The sequence below is a fragment of the Carcharhinus amblyrhynchos genome, chromosome 1, assembly GCF_965287045.1.
Source record: "Carcharhinus amblyrhynchos chromosome 1, sCarAmb.v2.hapA, whole genome shotgun sequence".
Classification (NCBI taxonomy): Eukaryota; Metazoa; Chordata; class Chondrichthyes; order Carcharhiniformes; family Carcharhinidae; genus Carcharhinus; species Carcharhinus amblyrhynchos.
In genome coordinates this window covers 142,289,986-142,313,017 of record NC_137324.1, presented here as the reverse complement: position 1 = coordinate 142,313,017, position 23,032 = coordinate 142,289,986, and the positions used below count along the sequence as shown (strand labels likewise).

The following is a 23,032-nucleotide window of genomic DNA, read 5'->3' as shown; positions in this document are numbered from 1 at the left end:
CTTCGGTGTTCACGCAGGACGATATGAATGTAGCTGAGGAGGTCACTGGGGTGAAGGGGTGTAAAATAGAAAGTATTGTAGTTGATACAGAGGATGTGTTGGATATTCTAGATGGGTTGAAAATAGATAAGTCCCCTGGTCCAGACGGGATTTACCCTAGGATTCTATGGGAGGCAAGAGAGGTGATTGCAGAGCCACTGGCTCTGATCTTCAGGTCGTCGTTGGTCTCTGGTATAGTACCGGAAGATTGGAGGACAGCGAATGTTGTCCCATTGTTTAAGAAGGGGAGCAGAGACTTCCCTGGGAATTATAGACCAGTGAGTCTTACTTCTGTAGTGGGCAAGGTTTTAGAAAGAATTATTAGGGATAGGATTTATAGTTATTTGGAGAGTAATGAATTGATTAGAGATAGTCAGCATGGTTTTGTAGCGGAAAGGTCGTGCCTTACTAACCTTATTGAGTTCTTTGAGAAGGTGACCAAAGAGGTGGATAGGGGTAAGGCAGTAGATGTGGTATATATGGATTTTAGTAAGGCGTTTGATAAGGTTCACCATGGTATGCTTCTGCAGAAAATGCAGATGTATGGGATTGGTGGTAATTTAGGTACTTGGATCAGGAATTGGTTAGCAGATAGGAGACAGAGGGTGGTGGTTGATGGTAATTATTCATCATGGAGTTCGGTTACGAGTGGTGTGCCTCAGGGATCTGTTTTGGGGCCACTGCTGTTTGTAATCTTTATTAATGATCTGGATGAGGGTATAGTTGGGTGGATTAGTAAGTTTGCTGATGACACCAAAGTCGGAGGTGTGGTAGATTGTGAGGAAGGGTGTCGAAGTTTGCAGGGTGACTTGGACAGGTTGCAGAGCTGGGCCGCGAGGTGGCGGATGGAGTTTAATGCGGAGAAGTGTGAGGTAATCCATTTCGGTAGGAATAACAGATGTGTTGAGTATAGGGCTAACGGGAGGTCTTTGAATAGAGTGGAGGAGCAGAGGGATCTAGGTGTATGTGTACATAGATCCCTGAAAGTTGGGAATCAAGTAGATAAGGTTGTTAAGAAGGCGTACGGTGTCTTGGCGTTTATTGGTAGGGGGATTGAATTTAGGAGTCGCAGCGTCATGTTGCAACTGTACACAACTCTGGTGCGGCCGCACTTGGAGTACTGTGTGCAGTTCTGGTCCCCACATTACAGGAAGGATGTGGAGGCTTTGGAGAGGGTGCAGAGGAGGTTTACCAGGATGTTGCCTGGTATGCAGGGGAGGTCCTATGAGGAGAGACTGAGGGATTTGGGGTTGTTTTCACTGGAAAGAAGGCGGCTAAGAGGGGATCTTATAGAAACATATAAGATGATTAGAGGTTTAGATAGGGTGGATGGTGATAGCCTGTTTCCTCGGATGGAGAAATCTAGCACGAGGGGGCATGGCTTTAAATTAAGGGGGGGTAGTTATAGGACAGATGTCAGGGGCAGGTTCTTTACCCAGAGGGTGGTGAGGGACTGGAATGCCCTGCCTGCTGCAGTTGTAAATGCGCCTAGTTTGGGGGCGTTTAAGAGATTGGTGGATAGGTTTATGGGCGAAAAGGGATTGGTTTAGATTAGTGGGTCCATGTTTTTTTTTAAAAATAAGACTGGTCGGCGCAACATTGTGGGCCGAAGGGCCTGTTCCGCGCTGTAATGTTCTATGTTCTATCTATCTCCACTTGGAGTGGTGCGGCTCGATCAGAGAAAGTCAGCATGGCTTCATCAGAGGGAGGTCATGCCTAACAAATTTGATTGAATTTTTGAACAGATACCCATGTCTGTAGATGAGAGGAGTGCAATCTATGTAGTTTGTATGGGTGTCGGTAAAACCTTTGACAGGGCCCCACATGACAGACTTATAAAGATTACCTGATAGTGATGGGCTACAAAGTGAACTTTTAGGTAGACAGAATGAAGTTCAAATTAAAAAGCGTGTGCTTCCAGACAAACCTCAAACTTCCTGTGCTTAAATGAGTTCCCAAATGATAAAGTGCATATTGATTGCCAAGGTGCTCAAAGCCAATGTTTCTGAGGGTACTTGTTAAACTTTAACTATCTTGTAGATAGGACACAGTTCAGCTTGACACTGTGTTCCTAATGTCATCTAGATTTTCTCTTACTCTTCTTGGACGGGTCTTCTCCAGTTTTGTCTTATCAATATTTTCCTGTTGCTTCTTCTGACCAGAATTGGTTCCTACCTTTCCTTTTCATTAAGGGCTATTTTGTCATCATCCTGACTCTTTGTAAATGCTCCTAGCGGTAAAACATGTTATGTGAAGTACAAAGAACAAAGAAACTTACAGCACAGGAATAGCCCTGCAGCCCTCCAAGCCTGCGCCAACCATGCTGCCCGACTTAACTAAAACACTCTCCGTTCCAGGGACCATACTCCTCTATTCCCATCCTATTCATGTATTTGTCAAGACGCCCCTTAAAAGTCACTACCGTATCCGCTTCCACTATCTCTCCCGGTAACAAGTTCCAGGCACCCACCACTCTCTGTGGGAAAAAAATTGCCTCTTACATCTCCTTTAAACCTTGCCCTCCACACTTTAAACCTGTGCCGCCTAGTAATTGACTCTTCCATCCTGGGAAAAAGCTTCTGACTATCCACTCTGTCCAGGTCTCTTATAATCTTGTAGACTTCTATCAGTCGCCCCTCAACCGCTGGCGTTCCAGTGAGAACAAACCAAGTTTCTCCAACCTCTCCTCATAGCTAATGCCCTTCATACTAGGCAACATCCTGTAAATCTTTTCTATACCACCTCCAAAGCATCCACATCCTTCTGATAGTGTAGCAGCCAGAATTGAACACTATATTCCAGGTAGTTATCAACTTTCCAATGTAAAGGGTAGGATTCTTTTCTATTTAAACCAAATTTGTTCCAACAGGAAGATAAATCCATAACTATTTAATTTTTAGTTTCTAAATAATAACATGAGCTGTACATAACAGCAGGTACTAACTTGACCTGTTGCAGGGGAAATGGCATTCTCCATAGGAATTGTTCTTCTGATTTTGCTGAATGATGTGGGGTCTCACAACTGACATAATGAAGGACAACTAGGAGATTAATGGTTTACTCCTTGGAATGCAGTACAGTATGAAGATGGACATTTATGGGTGAATCCAGATGCAACAGTTATGTTTGGGTGTCCAAACATGTTTAAATAGGAGTTTGCTATACAATGGTACAATCAAACCCATTTGTGCCATGTTTCGGTTTATATAGGTGGCAAGGTAGCACAGTGGTTAGCAATGCTGCTTCACAGCTCCAGGGACCTGGTTTGATTCCCGGCTTGGGTCACTGTCTGTGTGGAGTTTGCACATTCTCCTCGTGTCTGCATGAGTTTCCTCCAGGTGTTCCGGTTTCCTCTCACAGTCCAAAGATGTGCGGGTTAGGCTGATTGGCTATGCTTAAAAACAATGCCCTCAGTGTCCTGAGATGTGTAGGTCAGAGGGGTTAGTGGGTGAATATGTAGGGATATGGAGGTATTTCCTGGATGGAATTGTGGTCAGTGCAGGCTCGATGGGCCAAATGGCCTGTTTCTGTACTGCAGGGCTTCTATGATATGAGGTTTAATTATGTCACAGCGTGTAGCATCTTTTAGTGACAACTGTGTACGATTTACAATGTTACATAGAACCCTGAGATGAGATTGGTAAAATACAAATTCCTGTTAAGTGATGTTTCAAAGGGCTGATTATGCAGATAAGGATCACCTTAAATATCAAGTATGTTGGAGAGTTAAACCTACCTCTTCAGTACCTTCTTTGGTACACTGTACACTTGAATTTGAATTTTACTCAACTGCCTCATCTCTACGAATAGTATATTCCTGTCCTATGAATACTGTTGGACCTCAAAATGGTTTAGTAAAAATAGATACAAGCAGCATACTGTATGACAATATCCATTACGAATACCAATTGTATTGAATTTCACTAAAATACATTTACCTGATTGGTGTCCCTCTCAACTTCAGGAGTTATGCTTTTATTTAACACAGAGGTAGTTAAATCAAGAAGCGACAATTGAAGAACAAAAATGGTTTAGTGATCCAAAAGGTCACCTAGAACAGAGTTAATTAATGATTTGCAACTGCTTATAGTGCAAGAGTGTCCACGATTAACACTCTTGATTTAGCAAATCTGGACATTAAACTTCAAACATTAACATGGCAGGCTAAGTAAGTAATTGCTAAAGTAAATAACAATAATCAAAATTCTGCATCAGGAACACTGGGGGCAATTCTCCCTAATGTGCTGAATTGGCAGGAAAACTGGTCTAAATCCCGACTGGTTTCTCAGATCAGCTTCTCACCTGAATCTCCGCGCTCTGTGCGATGCAGAAGGCCCAGTAGCGAATATCATTAAATGCTCCGGGGGCAGGCTAAAGAGCCTGAAATCGGCAGTCCCCAAAACTCGCTGGCCTCATTGCTGACTCCTACAAACCCTCGCAGAGACATTGCTGGCCTGATCACTGGCCCCCACAACCCTCCCAATACAGATCACTGGCCTCATTGCTACCCAACCCCCCAATCTCCCTCCAGATACAGACATGGCTGCCCACTCACCTCATGCTCCCATGGATCCGGATGATGCAGGAAAGCATTCCCTCCATTCCCTGAACACAGAACATAGAACACTACAGCACAAACAGGCCCTTCGGCCCACAAGTTGCGCCGATCACATCTATACATACCAAGCCATAGAACTATCTGTAACTCCCAATCCCATTAGATCCCATATACTCATCCAGAAGTCTTTTAAAAGACCCCAGCAAGTTCACCTCTACCATCACCGACGGCAGCCGATTCCACTCACTCACCCCCTCTGAGTGAAAAACTTACCCCTAACATCTCCTCTGTACTTGCTTCCCAGCACCTTAAACCTGTGTCCTCTCGTGGCGACCATTTCAGCCCTGGGAAATAGCCTCCGAGGATCCACCCTATCTATTCCCCTCAACATTTTATAAACCTCTATCAGGTCGCCTCTCAACCTTCGTCTCTCCAGGGAGAAGAGACCTAGGTCCCTCAACCTATCTTCATCAGGCAAGCCTCCCAATCCAGACAACATCCTTGTAAGTCTCCTCTGCACCTTCTCAATAGCTTCCACATCCTTCCTGTAGTGAGGCAACCAGAACCGCGCACAGTACTCCAAGTGGGGTCTGACAAGGGTCTTATAAAGTTGCAGCATTACCTCCTGACTCCTAAACTCAATCCCTCGATTAATGAAAGCCAGTACACCATACGCCTTCTTGACCACATCCTCCACCTGCAAGGCCAATTTCACATATTTGTCCTCACCGCTGCCCTGCAGAGAACTAGCATTGTGCTGTCATGCACAACTCCAGCTTGTGATCATTCCCTCTCTTGAATGGGAACCTTGAGTATTGCAGCCCCCCCCGAACACAACATCTAATCGATTAGGAGCCCGGATGCAACAGTCTATTGAATGGCAGCCAATCAGCATCCTGAGGGACAAATGACACGCAACCGAATGCAGTCTTCAAAATCTTTCACAAGTATTTATTGCCAACGGGCCCTTGACTGGCCACACTCACTGCACGTGCACTCTCCTGATAAGCCATAGCAGTATATAAGCTGCAGGAATGGACACACAGCCAATCATGCCACAAAGATGTCAGCACAGATTTTCAGAGGCAGACCAGGAGCACCTGCTAGGTGCCATGGAGGAGAGGCGCGATCGTCTGTTCCCTGACCAGGGCCCTAACCCAAGGAGTGCATCTGCCACTGCACTGTGGGAGGAGGCAGCAGAAGTGGTGAATGCCTTACACCACACTCTGTTAGGCAATGCCACAAAAAAATGAACTACCTTCTGCAAGCAGCAACAGTGAACGAACTGTGCACATGCTTGGCACGGATCTCCAACCCTGCTTAGACACCTAACGGCCATGCAACAAGTGACCCTTCCCCCAGGAACAGAATCTAACTCCTTTCTCTCATCCCACGATGAGCACCCTTCAGTGGTGACCACTTTCCCCAAAACTGTCAGCACAACACCTGACACGCAGGCATGCATTGTGCACCATGCAGTGCAATATGCTAATGCTTGCCATCCACCTTGTGTTCCCACAGGAAAAGAAAATTCACAACACATGGGAGATGACAGACTGGCGGTGGTGTGCCTGACCTGAGGCAGCTGAGTAATGTGGAGGAGCGTGCCATGTAGCTAGCAGAGGGTGATGGACCATCCCAAATAGTCACCGACAGTCAGGTTGACGTACATCATGCAAGTAAGCAGAAGTGCAGCCTCAACCTTGATTTTCTTCGAAGTGCGATGCTGCATTGAATGGTTTGCCTCCCTCCCCCTAACGTGTGTTATTTTTCCAGCTCTGGACCCAGAGGAAGCCGGCCCTTTGGGTGTTGCCACCGCCCCTGCCACTCTGGAGCGAAATGTCCACGATCCCCTGGATGACGCCTCTGAGGGAGGCACTGAGGAATCCTCTGAGGGCAGCACCACTAAAGCATCACAGGCATGCACCACATGACCCACCAACACAGAGACAATCACCACAGTGGGTATCTTTAGTGTTGAGGCTTCTGGGTCACAATCTGTTGAGCACATCATAGCTGCTGATGCACATTGGTAGAGGCAGGCAAATCAAAGGGTTCAGGGACATGAAGGTCTTCCAGAGGCCAGGATTCAGCTGTCCCCAAGCCAGCTGCTGGCCCTCTGGGTTTGTTCCTCCCAAGGCAGGTGGAGGTGCATCAGGAAATCTGGGGAGTTGTGGTAGGGCCGTCAGCACCATGCTGCGACTGCAAGGCTGTTTATGGGAGTCAAAGTGTGCTGTTGCAGGAGGTGGTGCCAACACAGCGCAAGACCCAGGCCTCCACTGACTAAAGAGGTGGACAAGGGTAAGGCAGTTGACGTGGTGTATATGGATTTTAGCAAAGTGTTTGATAAGGTTCCCCATGGTAGGCTACTGCAGAAAATGCAGATGCATGGGATTGAGGGTGATTTAGCAGTTTGGATCAGGAATTGGCTAGCTGATAGAAAACAGAGGGTGGTGGTTGATGGGAAATATTCAACCTGGAGTTCAGTTACAAGTGGTGTACCTCAAGGATCTGTTTTGGGGCCACTGCTGTTTGTCATTTTTATAAATGACCTAGATGAGGGTGTAGAAGAATGGATTAGTAAATTTGCCGACGACACCAAAGCCGGAGGAGTTGTAGACAGTGAGGATGGTTGTAACAGTTTGCAGAGGGACATAGATAAGCTGCAGAGCTGGGCCGAGAGATGGCAGATGGAGTTTAATACGGAAAAGTGTGTGTGATTCGCTTTGGTAAGAGTAACAGGAGTACAGAATATAGGGCTAATGGAAGGACTCTCGGTAGTGTCGATGAGCAGAGAGATCTCAGTGTACATGTGCATAGATCCCTGAAAGTTGGCACCCAGGTTGATAAGATTGTTGAGAAGGTGTATGGTGTGTTAGCTTTTATTGGGAGAGGGATTGAATTTCGGAGCCGTGAGGTCATGTTGCAACTGTAAAAAACTCTGGTGCGGCCGCACTTGGAGTATTGCGTACAGTTCTGGTTGCCACATTACAAGAAGGAAGTGGAGGCATTGGAAAGGGTGCAGAGGAGGTTTACCAGGATGTTGCCTGGTATGGTGGGAAGGTGTTATGAGGAAAGGCTGAGGGACTTGAGGTTATTTTCATTAGAGAGAAGGTTAAGAGGTGACCTAATTGAGGCATACAAGATGATCAGAGGGTTAGATACGGCGGACAGTGAGACCCTTTTTCCTTGGACGGTGATGGCTAACATGAGGGAACATAGCTTTAAATTAAGGGGTGGTAATTATAGGACAGATGTCAGAGGTGGGTTCTTTACTCAGAGGGTAATAAGGGCGTGGAATGCCCTGCCGGCAGCAGTTGTGGACTCGCCAACTTTAAGGGCATTCAAATGGTCAGTGGATAGACATATAGAACATATATAGAACATTACAGCGCAGAACAGGCCCTTCGGCCCACGATGTTGCGCCGACCAGTTAAAAAACAAAGACCCTCTAACCTAAACCAAACCCTTTCCATCCATAAACCTATCCATGGATAACATTGGAATAGTTTAGGTTAGAGGGTCATTAGATTGGTTCCACTGGTCAGTGCAACATCGAGGGCCGAAGGGCCTGTACTGCACTGTAATGTTCTATGTTCTATATACTGCAAGGGTGGCAGCCGCAGTGGAAAGTCTGGCTCAGGGGTCTGTCCTCATGGGTGACAGAGTCCAGGCTCTGCTGGAGACACTACAGGCCATGGGCAAGCGTTTTTCCGGCACCCAGGAGGCACAGCGCTCGATGGCCATGGATGTTGGGGGGTATGTGGGAGACACTGCTGGCCATGGCTGGGACTCTGGAGACATAGCAGGCTGTAGCTCTGAGTCTCAACAACTTTGCCCAGGTTCAGAGGACTACAGGTGAGGAGCTCCAGAGCCTGGCTTGCTCAGAATGCTATAGCGGAGGGGCTCCAGAGTTTGGCCCATCACATAGGCCGGCTGAAGGATCACACATCATAGGGCAGATGCATCTAGGCCTCCAGGACTGGCAGAGCCAGGTGAGGCTGGAGCTTCTGGAGCTCAGTCCAGCTACCCTGGCATCCCATGAAGCCCTGGGGCTTCTGGGCACCCGAAGGGAGAAGGAAAGGCTTGAGGCCATGCCAAGGTCTTCCACAAAGGAGATCCGGACATCCAGAGACCTTCCTACTTCCCCCCTTCCTCACACCAGGGCATCTCCGGGCCAGTGCGATGAACAGGGTGGCACCAACACAGTGCCATCCGCAAGTCAACCGGGGCCCTCCAGCTCCCAGCCATCCAGGGGATGTCCGTCAAGGACATCACAGGTAACAGGGCATCACAGCTGCACACCTCCACCTCCGATGCGCATCCTGGAGTAGCACCTCGGAGAAGCTGTAGACAACACAAAGTTAGAAACTTGTAGTTCACTGCAGGTCAGTATTAGTCAGAGTTTGGTAATAATTTATGTTAAGAGCACAATAAACTGTTAATTGCACATCATGCTGTGACTAATGCGTCTTTGATTCTCTTCCCAACCACCTTCCCGCAGCTCAGTGTTCCCGACTCCCAAACACAGAGGTGCTGTCTGCTGAGCCTTGCAGACTCAGCCCTTGTTTCAGAGTGCTTGCTCTACCTTCCCCAACATCCACCAGATTCTTGGTGCAAGTGTCCCGCCATCCCCCCTCTACTTTCTCCCCCACCTGCCTCACCTCATGAAGGAGCAGTGGTCCAAAAGCTCGTGCTACCAAATAAACCTGTTGGACTTTAACCTGCTGTTGAGGGACTTCTTACTATTTGTAAGATCAAGTGATGTATGTAATATAACATTGATACTCCTCTATAAATTGAATTAATTTAGTTGATTAGCCTAAGGTTGAACTTCAGTAGCGTATGAACTTGGTCATGGGTGACTGATCCATTTTGCCTGTGGCTTCAAGGGTCAAGAGGAGAGACTGTGGCTGAATGGAGTTTTAACATGCTCAAAAGATCTTCAATCAAGAACACCTGATTTTTTGGTTTCACTATGCTGGGATTTCTTGTGGCCAGTGGTCTGGAATTTGTCAAAAGATTAAAGGTCCTTTGACAGAAGGTCAGAGTTAACAGCATGTACTTGGCAGGGAGTTCCTTATAGATATTTTGGAGCCAGTGTTCCTTATCTGGGCATTGGAATGTAAATAACATGCACTTAAGGGGCTGAGAGATGAAGGGGCTAAAGTGATTGATGACACTAATCTGGCTGTATTTGATTGACCTAGTTTCTGATCAATTCATTGGCTGGTTCCCAAGGAACGTTTGGAGTTTTAACTCTGCTAACACAAAGAACTTGTTCAGAAAGGCAGTGTGAAGAACCCAGGAACCAAGTTCACAAGGAGAGACAACATCTGGAAGAAGTGCACAAATAACTGATTCCACGTGACAACAAAATCCTGGCCAGGTCTTAATTGCAAGCAGAAAGCAACCTTAAGTAAACGTAACAGATAGTGAGTATTTGGTTTCTGCATTGCAAGTACTTCTGTTGTTCAAGTAGCTACAGAATGAAATTGTGTTTAAGTTTAAGTAGACACTTGGGCAGCACGGTAGCACAGTGGTTAGCACTGCTGCTTCACAGCTCCAGGGTCCTGGGTTCGATTCCTGGCTCAGGTGACTGTCTGTGTGGAGTTTGCATGTTCTCCTCGTGTCTGCGTGGGTTTCCTCCAGGTACTCTGGTTTCCTCCCACAGTCCAAAGATGTGTGTTAGGTTGATTGGCCATGCTAAGAAATTGCCCCTTAGTGTCCAGGGATGCGTAGGTTAGAGGGATTAGTGGGTATGATATGGGGGTAGGGCCTGGGTGGGATTGTGTTTGGTGCAGACTTGATGGGCCAAAGGGCCTCTTTCTGTACTGTAGGGTTCTATAAAGACTTTGTGTCTTTATTCACTAGAGGTTAAAATATACAAGTTTGGACAACAGAGGGTAATAACAGGAGGTTGCTTTAATAACTGGAAGCCAGTGTCATACTAAAGGAATCTGTGCTGGATCCCCTATTGTTCATCATTTATATAAGTGACAATGACGACGATGTGAGGATAGGATTATCAAGTTTGTGGATGACAAAGATTGGTTGGTTGGAAAACAGTGAGACTGTCTTGGACTACAAGAAGATATAGACAGAATTACCAAATGGGCAAATCGTGGCAGATGAAATTTAACCCTGGAAAGTGGAAGGTGATACACTTTGGCAGGAGTAATTTGACAAGGAAGTATTCAATGAATAGCATGACACTAGAAAGTTCTGTAGAACAAAAACCTTAACTTGTTTGTCCATAAATGTCTGAAGACAGAACGCCATGTTAGTAGAATGCTGAACGAAGACATATGGATCTCTTGCCTTGAGCAATCTAGACATGGATTACAAAAGCAGAGAAGTCATGGAGTTGTGCTGAACTTTGGGGCCACAAAGAGTACTGCGTGCAGTTCTGGTCAACACATAATCGGAAGGATATAACTGCAGTGGAGAGGGTACAGAGGAGATTCACCAGGATCCTACTGGGACAGAACATTTAAGTTCTGAAGAGAGTTTGGATAGGTTTGGTTTATTTTCATTGGAGAGAAGACTGAGGGGTGATCTCATCAAGATGTACAAGATTATGAGGGGCATGGACAACATGGATAGGGAGCAGCTGTTCCCTTTTGTTGAAGGGTCTATCATGAGGGGATATAGATTCAAGGTGAGGGGCAGGAGGTTTGGGGGGGGAGTGTGGTGGTGGTGAGGAAAAACCCAGAGGGTGATGACGGTCTGGAATGCACTGCCCGGGAGGATGGTAGAGGAAGGTTACCTCACATCCTTTAAAAATTATCTGGATGAGCACTTGGCAAATCATAACATCAAGTGCTGGTAAATAGGATTAGGTAGGAGATCAGATGTTTCTCACATGTCGGTGTGGACTCGATGGGCTGAAGGGTTGTTTGCACTATATAATTTTATGATTCTCCTCCTGACAACCTCATCATCCGTCTTTCTTCTTTTCTCCCAATGCTGCAGTGTGAGAATCATGTTGTCCCTTTCCGACACCTGCACTTTTCTAAGGTATGTCTGTACTCTGAAAAAGACATCCAGAAGTTCCTCCCCTTCACTAAGCTGTGGCATGCATCTAATTCACACTCTAATTTAAGTCCTCTAATGTGTCAAAAGAAAAATTTCCTGCTGATGAGACAATCTGGGTTAGCCTTACAGCAATTTCCTAACGCAAATGAGAAAAGGATCCCCTACAAGTTATACAAGTGAACATCCAAAACATAGAAACTAGAAGCAGGAGTAGGCCATTCGGCCCTTCAAGTCTGCTCCATGATCCATTTTGATCATGGCAGATCATCGAATCCAATATCGTCTTCATCAATAAACTTAAGACATAGAATCTCTATAGTGCAGCAGGAGGCTATTCAGCCTACCGAATCTGCACCAAACCTCACTGCTTTATCCCTGTAACCCCACGTATTTACCACAGCTAATCCATCTAATTTGCACATCTTTGGGCTATGGGAGGAAACCAGAGCACCCAGAGGAAACCCACACAGACATGGGGAGATCATACAAACTCCACGTAACCAGTCACCAAGGCTGGAATTGAACCCAGGTCCCTGGCACTGTGAGTCATCAATGTTAACCACCGTGTCACCCTCACGGCAAAATATTGGATGCAATACTGAAGTCAATATAAGGAGCAAATTCAACCCTATCTAGTTCAGGTATGTAGTCAAGTGTGGACAGAAGGAATAAATGCTTATAACTTCACAGCTATGAGGTAAATGAGAAGGATGCTAGAAAGTAGCTGAACTTAAGACATCATGCCCGTAATGTCAAGGAAGTCCAAAGTTTACTTTGAATTTCCTATGTTTACATATTATAAATGAGATAAGTGTACTTACTGAGAACTTTGCTGGCTGCACTGATTAAATCATATGTTTTGGAATCATCATATATAATCCGTACTAGAAATTGTCCTTCCACATCCAGTTGTGCTTCTTTTCTACAAGAAAGAAAAAATTGACAAAATATGATACACAATAGGCACTACAGTTTTGAATTTCAGCTGGGGATCTCCTGGTTTTCTGGGTAAACTTCAGTGAATGATTTCTCCTGAGAAAAACAGCATCAGCAGTTAAAAATATCACTTATAGAATTTCTTGAGGGCTTCTGCCAATCTCCATAGAAATTTAAGGACACAAATATTTTATGACTTATGCATGAGCATGATAAAATTGCAACCATTTTAATAAAATAATGTTAAAATGTCACTGAATTCTAAATGTTGCAAAGGGAAGGACATACAAACTGGCTGGAGTTTTACCAGCACGCCCACCATGGAATCAGGGCAGACGAGGCTCGCAGAAAGACATTCTCCATTTGCCTTGGGCAGGATTTTACCACCCTCGGGTGGACATGCTGGTAAAATTCCAGCTACTGTTTGCTATTTCCCAGTATGTATTTTTTGCTATGTTATTTTCTTCGAAATGTTAGGAGCAGCCTGGAAAGAAATAGGGACAAATTTAAAGCTGCCATTACTTCTAAAGATTTCAGATGTGATTCTGATCCCACTAGAATAGATCAGTAAATCAGTTAACTTGACAAAACACCGCCATTAAGATAGCTCTGAGGACACTGATTTTGAAACTACAGTTACCATCTAATTTATACAGTAGGTACATTCCTCATTCCAACATCCTCCCCAACCCTAAATACTTAAGGGGAGGTGGAGCACAGTGTTACCTCACAGCAAATGGCAATACAGGCGGAGGATGTAGTCATAAAAACATATTGCATGCTTGCCTTCATCGGCCAGGGCATTGAGTTGAAAGAGGAGCAAATCATGTTGCAGCTTTATAGAAACTTAGCTAGGTTACACTTGGAATGTAGTGTTCTGGTCACCACTGTACCAGAAGAATGTGGAGGCTTTGGAGAGGGTACAGAAAAGATTTACCAGGATGTTGCCTGGTATGGAGGGCATTAGCTATGAGATGAGGTTGGAGAAACTTGGTTTGTTCTCACTGGGATAACGGAAGTTGAGGGGCGATCCGATAGAAATCTAAGATTACGAGGGGCATGGAGACATGGATAGTCAGAAGCTTTTTCCAAAGGTGAAAGAACCAATTATTCGGGGGCATAGGTTTAAGGTGCAAGGGGCAAGGTTTAAATGAGATGTACGAGGTAATTTTTTTTTGGGTGCCTGGAACTCACTGCTGGGAGAGGTAGTTGAAGCAGATATAGGAAAATTAAAATGAATAGGATGAGAATAGAGGAATAAGGTCCCTGATGGGTACGGTATTTTAGTTCAGATGGGCAGCATGGTTTATGCAGGCTTGGAGGGCCAAAGAGTCTGTTCCTGTGTGTAATGTTCTCTGTTCTATGAATGCTTTGGTTCAGTTTTTTGAAAATATATTTTTTGACATCCATCCTAGGAAGGTTTGCTGAAAGTTGAAAAGACAGAATCTGATGACGACCTGACTGGTGCAAAAATCAACCATTTAGGAATGAAATGGCAGATGATATACTTACCTAAAACTGATAATATACTTTTCTTGTGCTCTGCCAGGTGTATATTTGTCGAGAAACTACCATCTCTCATATGTATACACAACATTTACCCACATTCGCATTATATAAAAATACAGCATTTTGTGCATTTATTTTAATGTGGCTTTTTATTGACATGAGAGCAGGATTAGATCATCCAGCATCTCTGTAGGGTTTCTAAGATTTCTGTGATTTTCTTCTCATTGATAATGAGCTCTTTTTGACTACTGCAGTTCATGCTCAGGTAATTTCAACAACTCAGGTGCATGTTCCAAATCAATCAACCTTTCTTGTACCTGTCTCCACAATTGCTCTTATTCACATCATCGTTCGGTAATTTGGTCTCCTTTCCTGCCTTCGCCAGTTTTATATTACACACATCTGCCTCCATTTTGTGTCTTCATCTGTTATCTGTAACTATCCACCAGCTTTTCAGAGTGTTTGATTGAGACTTTCGGCTGCTACATCTCAAGTCTGAAGAAAAGTCAGCTTCACCTTCTGAGCGTGTGCCAACTTGAGTGGATTAAGCCTATTGCTCAACTGGAACATCATTTTTTACAACCACATTATGCACAATTACTTTAGTACTCCATAGTTTGAAGCACATTTATCGCCATATGATTAATAACTCAGTTAATTTTGATTTTCCTCCAAAAGGTAACTCAATAGAATCATCGAATGTCTACAGAGCGGTTGACCATTTGGCCCACTGAATCTGTACCAACCCTCCTAACAGAGCATCTTACCCAGGCCCTATCCCAGTAACCCCACATATTTATCCTACTAATCCCCTTAACCCCCACTACGGGGCAACTTACCATGGCCAATCCACCTAACGCGCACATCTCTGGTTTGTGGAGGAAACTGGAGCACCTTGAGGAAACCCCACGTGGACATGGGAAGTCCATGCAAACTCCATACAGTCAGTCACCCAAAGCTGGAGTTGAACCAAGATCCCTGGTGCTATGAGGCAGCAATGCTAATCATTATGCCACCATGCCACCAGTTATTCACATTTCTGATGATTTCCTCATTTTAAGACCACAAGACATAGGAGCAGAATTGGGCCACTCAGCCTATCAAGTCTGCTCCACCATTCAATCATGGCTGATTTTTTTTTCTTTCTCATCCCCATCCTCTCATTAATCAAGAACCTATCTACCTCTGTCTTAAAGGCATTCAATGATCAGGCCTCCATAGCATTCTGTGGAAAAGAATTCCACAGATTCACCATTCTCTGCTGAAGAAATTCCTCCTCATCTCTGTTTCAAAGGATCGTCCCTTTAGCCTGAGGTTGTGCCCTCTGGTTCTAGCTTTTCCTAAAAGTGGAAACATCCTCTCCACATCCACTCTATCCAGGCCTCACAGTATCATGTAAGTTTCAATAAGATTCCCCCTCATCCTTCTAAACTCCAAAGAGTACAGACCCAGAGTCCTTAACCATTCCTCATATCACAAGCTCTTCATCCAGGGAGCATTCTTGTGAACTTCCTCTAGGCCCTTTCCAAGGCCAGTGTATCCTTCCTTAGATATGGGGTCCAAAACTGCTCACAGTACTCCAAATTGGGTCAGACTAGAGCCTTATACAGACTCAGAAGTACATCCCTGCTCTTGTATTCTAGCCCTCTCGACATGAATGTTAACATTGCATTTGCCTTCCTAACTAAGCAACTGAAATTGCACGTTAACCTTAAGAGAATCTTGAACAATGACTCCCAAGTCCCTTTGTGTTTCTGATTTCCTAAGCTTTTCCCATTTAAAAAATAGTCTATGTCTCCATTCCTCCTTCCAAAGTGCATAGCCTCACACTTTTCCACATTGTATTCCATCTGCCACTTCTTCACCCACTCTCCTAACTTGTCCAAGTTCTTCTGCTTCCTCAATACTACCTGTCCCTCTACATTATTATCCAATGTAATTTGAGGAATGTCAAATTCAGAATCGTCTGGATTTATCTCTTCACTTTGCATTCTAACAACTAACACATCCTATTTCTGTTTTCCTTCCCTATCAAAATACGGTTTCAGCATATCCACATGACACACTTGTGAGTTTTCCTTCTACCTAGCATACTTATCAAATAGTTCACCTCATTCAATTTGCTTTGGATTTGATAAGGCCCACTAAACCTGGCTTTTAACAGGTTCACTTACCATTAGTAATAATACATTATCCCCACTAGCAAAATTATTTTTAATGTATACACTAAGATAAAGGCAAAATACTGCGGATGCTGGAATCTGAAACAAAGTAAAAAGTCTCACAACACCAGGTTAAAGTCCTGATAGTAATCCCACAAGCTTTCGGAAAAACCGTTCCTTCGTCAGGAAGGTTCTGATCAGAGAAGGGCATATAGAGGCACACACAGTTTACAGAATACTGGTTAGAATGCGAGTCTTTACAGCTAACCTGCTATTCAAGTCTTAAAGATGCAGACAATGTGACTTGAAGATTCAATAGCAGGTTAGCTGTAAAGAATCAGTATCTGTAAAATGTGTGTGCCTTTGTATGCCCTTCTCTGATCAGAACCTTCCACACACCTGACGAAGGAACAGTGTTTCCGAAAGCTTGTGGGTTTATTATCAAATAAACTGGTTGGACTTTAACCTGGTGTTGTGAGACTTCTTCCTGTGTCTACCCCAGTCCAACACCGGCATCTCCACATCTGAAACAAACACAGAAAATGCTGGAGAAACTCAGCAGGTCTGACAGCATCCGTGGAGTGACATTGGCTCTATTTTCTCTCTACTGATGCTGTCAGACCTGTTGAGTTTCTCCAGCATTTTCTGTTTTTGTCCCCGATATACATTCTTTCAAATTCTTTATCTCTACATCTTTCTGCTGCATTTCTGCCAACTTTCTTGAGCTAAAGATATCAGCTTCAGTCTCCATCTGTTCTTGTTCTTTCTCAACCATCTGATCAAAACTGCTTTCTGATAACTGAACTTCAACCTCAATCCTTGTTCTTGTCTCAACCTGTGGTCTTTGTGACCTTATTACCACACAGTCAGGAAAGATCCCAGGATATGCTTTCTGCAACACCTCAGTTGTTTGATTTTCCACTGGCATTTTGTGATATAAATACATTTCTTAAAGGTGCAGTGATATCACACACTGCATCACTAAGAGGAAAGGGCCGGATAAAGTCATCAATGCCTGCTTCACAGAGCAGTGCACTGCCTACACATGTCCCACTCCCCCAAGGGCTATACTTCCCTGTGCATCTGTGGCAAGTTCCTCTTGACAACTTCACATTTTAAAATATCTGTTGTAAACCTTGTTGACATGACAGTCAGGGAGAGTTCTAACGTGGGGGAACATTAAGATTTAATATATATTAGCTATGTCACCAGCAAGTGGTGTGTAAAGTTGGAAAATGAGACTTTGCTGGCAAGGATATCATTTTTCAATTCTCAGTTTGTCCCCACATTGTTCTCATGGCAAACGCAACGCATAATCACCCTCTCTTCATCTCAAGACATGAAGTATTGATAACAAATGAGATGAATTAATAGGATCATAGAATCCTACAACGCAAAAAGTACCATTCCCCCATCAAGTCTGCACCAATTCTCCAAAGAACATCTCACCCAGGCCCACACGCCACCCCCACCCCACCCTATCTCCATAACTCCGCGCATTTAGCAAAACTAATCCATCTAAATTACACACCTTGGGACACTAAAGGGCAAGTTAACATGGCAGTCCACCTAACCTGCACATCTTTAAACTATGGGAGGAAAGCAGAGCATCCACAGGAAGCCTACGCAGACACAGAGAGAACATGCCAACTCCACACAGTCACTTAAGGCCAGAATTGAACTCAGTCCCTGATACTGTGAAACAACAATGCTAACCACTATGCCAGCGTGCCACTGAAATAACACAGAACAAAACTGATAGGTTTGATCTATAGCCACTAGAGAGATGTGATTGCAAAGTGGTCAAGTTATGAACTAAATATCCCAGTATACTTAACCTTTACACATGCCAGGCAAAAATGAAAGAGGTGGGATATGATGTTAATAATGGATGAGATTAAGACACTAGAATAAATGGATTTTAGCTCAGAAAAGCAAGTAGCATCATTTTGAATGGAGCTAAGAAACAGCAAAGGGTGAAAAACATTAGCAGTAGATGTTTGTAGTTCCCCATCCCAATCAATCAGAAAAACAAAGATGCACATACATAGCAAGAGTAAGACAGTCGTCATGGGGCATTTCAATCTTCTCATAGATTGGGTGTGTGCAGGATGAGTTTATGGAATGTATACCAGATTATTGTGCAAATCAGTATGTCATGAAAGCCACTAGTGAATAAGTAATTTTGGGTTCTAGTATTGTGAATTGAGAAAGGATTAATTAATAATCATATAGTAAAAGAGACTCTATGGAAAACCAACTGTTACAAGAGAAAATCATATTGAGCTTGAAGGTAATTTAATCAAGGCTGAAACTAGCATCTTAAAGAGAACAAACAAATGCATCAGTGAAGGGAGCTAGTTAGAATTAGAAACTACTTTACAAAATGTGATGGTAAGTAATCTCAAAGAACTATAACAATTATGCATTCCACTAAAACACAAAAGAAAAAGAGTGGTCCAGGAAAAGTTAATGACAACACTGAATCAAAGAAAGAGACTATAATGTTGCCAAAATGATTAGAAGGTCCCAAAATTTCAGAATTTATAGAGGAAGAAAATCAATAAGGAAAAATAATATTAATATGAACCAAGAAGAGGCCTAAAAACACTGTGAAAGTTTATATTTAAATAGGAAGAGATCAGTGAATGTAAATGAGGACTTATTAACATAGAAAGAAAGAGGAATAGGTCATTTGAAACTTCAAACCGAAACTACTATTCGTTATGATCATGGCTGATCATTCAACACAATAGCCTGATTCCATCTTCGTTCTGTCCTTTGATCCCTTTTGCGCCAAGAGCTATATCTCCTTCTTGAAAATATACAATGCTTTGGCTTCAACAGCTTTCTGTGGTAGCGAATTCCACAGGCCTACTACTCCCTAGGTGAAGAAATATCTCATCTCAATCCTAAAAGATTTACTAGGTCTTCTTAGACTATGACCCCTGATTCTGGACACTCCCACCACTTTGAACATTCTTCCTGCATCTACCCTGTCTAGTCCTGTTAGAATTTTATAAGTTTCGATGAGATACCCATCATTCTTTTAAACTCCAGCAAATATAATCCTAATCTCCTCATATGTCAGTCCTGCCATCCCAGGAATCAGTCTGGTAGATCTTCTCTGCAATCCCTCTATAATGAGAACATCCTTTCTTAGATAAAGAGACCCGAACTGCACACAATGAGCCAGGTGTGGCCTTACTAACACCTTATATAATTGCAGCAAGACATCCCTGCTCCCGTACTAAAATCCTCTTGCTATGAAGTCTACCTTTTGCCTTCAATACTACCTGCTGCACTGCATGCTTACATTCAACGACTGGTGTACAATGACACCCAGATCATTCCCCTCTCTTAATTTATTGACATTCAAAAGAGAATCTATCTTCCTATTTTTGCTGCCAAAGTGGATAACCTCACATTTTTCCATATTATACTGCATCTGCCATGCATTTACCCAGTTGTCTAAAACGGTGAAGCAGCTCTGCATCCTCCTCACAGCTCACTCTCCCACCCAACTTCGTATCATCTGCAAATTTGGAGATATTGTATTTAGTCCCCTCCTCTCAATCATTAGTATATATTGTGAACAGTTCATGATAGCTCACTAGCACTGATTTCTGTGGTTTCCCCCACTAGTCACTGCCTGCCATTTGGAAAAAGATCCATTATTTCTCCTCTTTGTTTCCTGTTTGCCAAACAGTTTTCTATCCTTTTCAATATATTAACTCAATCCCATTAACTTTAATTTTGCACACTAATCTGTTGTGTGGGACTTTTTCAAAAGTATTCTGAAAGTTCAAATAAGCCACTTCCACTGATTTCCTGTCATCAAGTCTACTAGTTGGATTCTCAAAGAATTCCAGTAAATTTGTCAAGCATTATTTCCCTTTTGAAAATCCATGCTGATTACGCCCGATTCTACCACTATTCTCCAAGTGCTCTGCTATAAATTCTTTGATAATACATTCTAGAATATCCCCACTACCAAAATCTGGCTGACTGGTCTATAATTCCCTGCTTTCTCTCTACCTCCCTTTTTTAAAATGGGGTTACATTCCAATCTCTAGGAGCTGTTCCAGAGTCTATTAGCGGCAGGCACAAGTAAAATTATTATAGGGAAGGAGGAAATGGCAGAGACATTAAAGAAGTACTTTCACCAACATTTTACCCAACCTTTGAGGATCATGTAGGATCAGCTGCTAGCATAGTTCTCATCGCCATTGTTGCACATTGCAGTGGTGGAGCCAGACGCAGAGAGGCCACTCTTTCCAAGAAGGTGGGCATCCAATTAGCGTAATTAACAACTCAATTAGAGACCACTTTACAGTGCTGTCAGCATTTTCCTTCCACCATATGGAGCAGCTGCCAGATAAATTGACGCAGTCTCCCTGTGGCTGCCCTGGAGAAACCAGTCTCAAAGACACAATGGTATAAAAGGCAACCCCATAGCCCCAATGCTTTCAAAGAGTTCTCCACTGACCAATCCAGTGGTTTTCTTTCTTTTTACTTACCTGATCCAGCTTCTAAGGTCTCCTACACACCTTAGCAACAATCTGTTCTCCCAAAGCCTACCAGTCAATTTTAATTGAATGGTGGGAGACTGAGAAACACATTCATTCAAAGAAAGCTGGTGGTCATGCATATGGATCTTAGAAAGTTAAAATGCAAACACAGCAATTGGAAAGGTAAATGTTAGCTTTTCTTATGAAGTGACTAGAACATGCAGTCACCCCCTCAGAATAAGACGGCAGCCATTTAAGACTGTCCTTCACTCAAATCTGTTGTGTACGTTTGAAATTCTCCACGCAAAAGAGCTATGGATACTCGGCACTGTGTATTCAAAAAATCTCTTAGATTTTTGGGGATAGCAGTATTGAGGTACAAATTCAGCCTTGATCTCGTTGAATGGAAGTACAGGCTCAGAAGTCCTAATGACCTTTTTCACTTCCTATATCCTATGTCCTTAAGTTCAAAATTGCTATTACTTTTAGTGACTTTTAGACTGACATAATGTTGAGATTTATAGTTTATTTCATCCTGGTCTAAGATTATCATTTTATAGTTGAACACGTCTGATACTTCACTTGCAGTGGAGTCAGGGTTAAGTTAAAATATGGCATAAATCTGGTGTGTCTCAAAGTTCAAAACTTTGGGCCACATCAGTGGATAATTTATTTTACTGCATGGAAAATAACTTCTTCACACCACAGTCTCTCAATAACCAGCATTAGTTAGTCACAGACCATAATGTAACAGCAGAGGACTGGCTCTATAAAGTGAACTCCAATATCAATAAATGGGTCATGAGCCTCTTTATTTTAGTGACCACATCTACTGGCAATTGAATTACACCCAAACATCATTAAATAGAGTTTTGTTTTTCACTTGTCCGTATCTTCAACAATGTATATTAGAAACCTTTGTCATAAAGCAAGAATTAATCTGCTTCATATTACACATTTACCCTCAATATGGAACCTTGTTTATTAAAATGTTGTGACCATTTTTATAACTGGAAATTATGCCATATGAAATCAAAATCAAATATGTGTCAATTTTTTCAAAAAATATTTGAGAGAAGGTATGTGTAGTAGGGCAGAATCCAGTGTTGGGGCAAATCTAGGGTGTGCATGTAACAGCAGGAAAAGGAATGTCTAAGAAAGGGTTAAAATACAGGGTCCATCGTAACTGCGGCAGACATACCTAATTAACATCTCAGACTGCCAACACAGTTATTTTACAGGTGAGATTTCAAGGCCTTGGCAAACAATGCAGCGTCAATATTGATTAGGAAGGCTCCACTGAGTTTAGAGAAGCTACTGTTCCTAGAAACTGAGGAGATGGGACAGTTATCACACCATCAAAACCTATTTATCACATACATTGCTTTTATATCATGAAACAGATAGAGAAGGATAGCCGGACACAACTGATTAACGTGAAGTACCCAGAACAATAGACCCACCTAATGTGACCAACTATAATTAACTCAAGCCATTCACATCAATGATATCCTGTATTACAGTACTCTGGACCCCAGAGAACAGTATAAGTAATGTGTACAGCCTTTGTAGCTTCAGAATCAGCCTAGATACAGATTGGATTTCACTGGGTCTGGGCTGATTCTCCCTCATGCATGTGGAAATAAAACTGTTTACTGAAGCCTAGCACAGACTCAAAGACTCTTTGTTTATTCCCTCTTACAATTGGCACTGGGAGCAGGGTACTGCACTGACGACTGACAACTATGTGGCTCCAATTCAGGTGAGTAGTTAAGGGAGTGATTCCACACTAGCCATTGGCCAGCCGTAAGTTGTGGTACTATAAGAACTATGTAGAGGAAGAGTCTGACCATGTGGGCTTGAATAAAATGAGAGCCGAGGAAACATTCACAAGAGGACAGTGTAGGATCAGTTGAGGGGTCTCGCTTACAGTGAGGAGGAGTAGCCGCAAAGGAGAATTCCACAAGAGGGTAAAGCTGCAAGGGGGAGAGTTTAAGGATGGTTGTAATGGCTGAAAATGATAAGACTTGCTCCGGTACGGAGGATCTACAATGGGGGCCCAAGGGATCTATAGTACAGACAATAGTAAATCATAATATAAAATTAATTAAGATGAGGGAGAAGGGCTACAATTAGGGCACAAAGTGCCTCGTGATTGGGTCAAGTTAAAACAAGTATGGGAAAAGGGTAGTAATCAGAGGGGGGGTGGGATCCTGGGTAGAGGGGGTGAAAGTGAGGGGGGCATAGAAGGGGATGGCATTGCACGGCATTGTGAGGGT

General features: G+C 43.4%; 1 protein-coding gene across 1 annotated transcript in view; it reads right to left on the bottom strand.

Annotated features, from left to right (window-relative positions):
- Positions 1 to 23,032, bottom strand: part of gucy1b1 (guanylate cyclase 1 soluble subunit beta 1) — a 131,654-nt gene that overhangs the window by 95,295 nt on the left and 13,327 nt on the right. Inside the window, exon 3 of the mRNA XM_080193462.1 lies at positions 12,457 to 12,557. Coding sequence (XP_080049588.1) covers positions 12,457 to 12,557 — 101 coding nt within the window. The remainder of the gene's footprint in view (positions 1 to 12,456; positions 12,558 to 23,032) is intronic.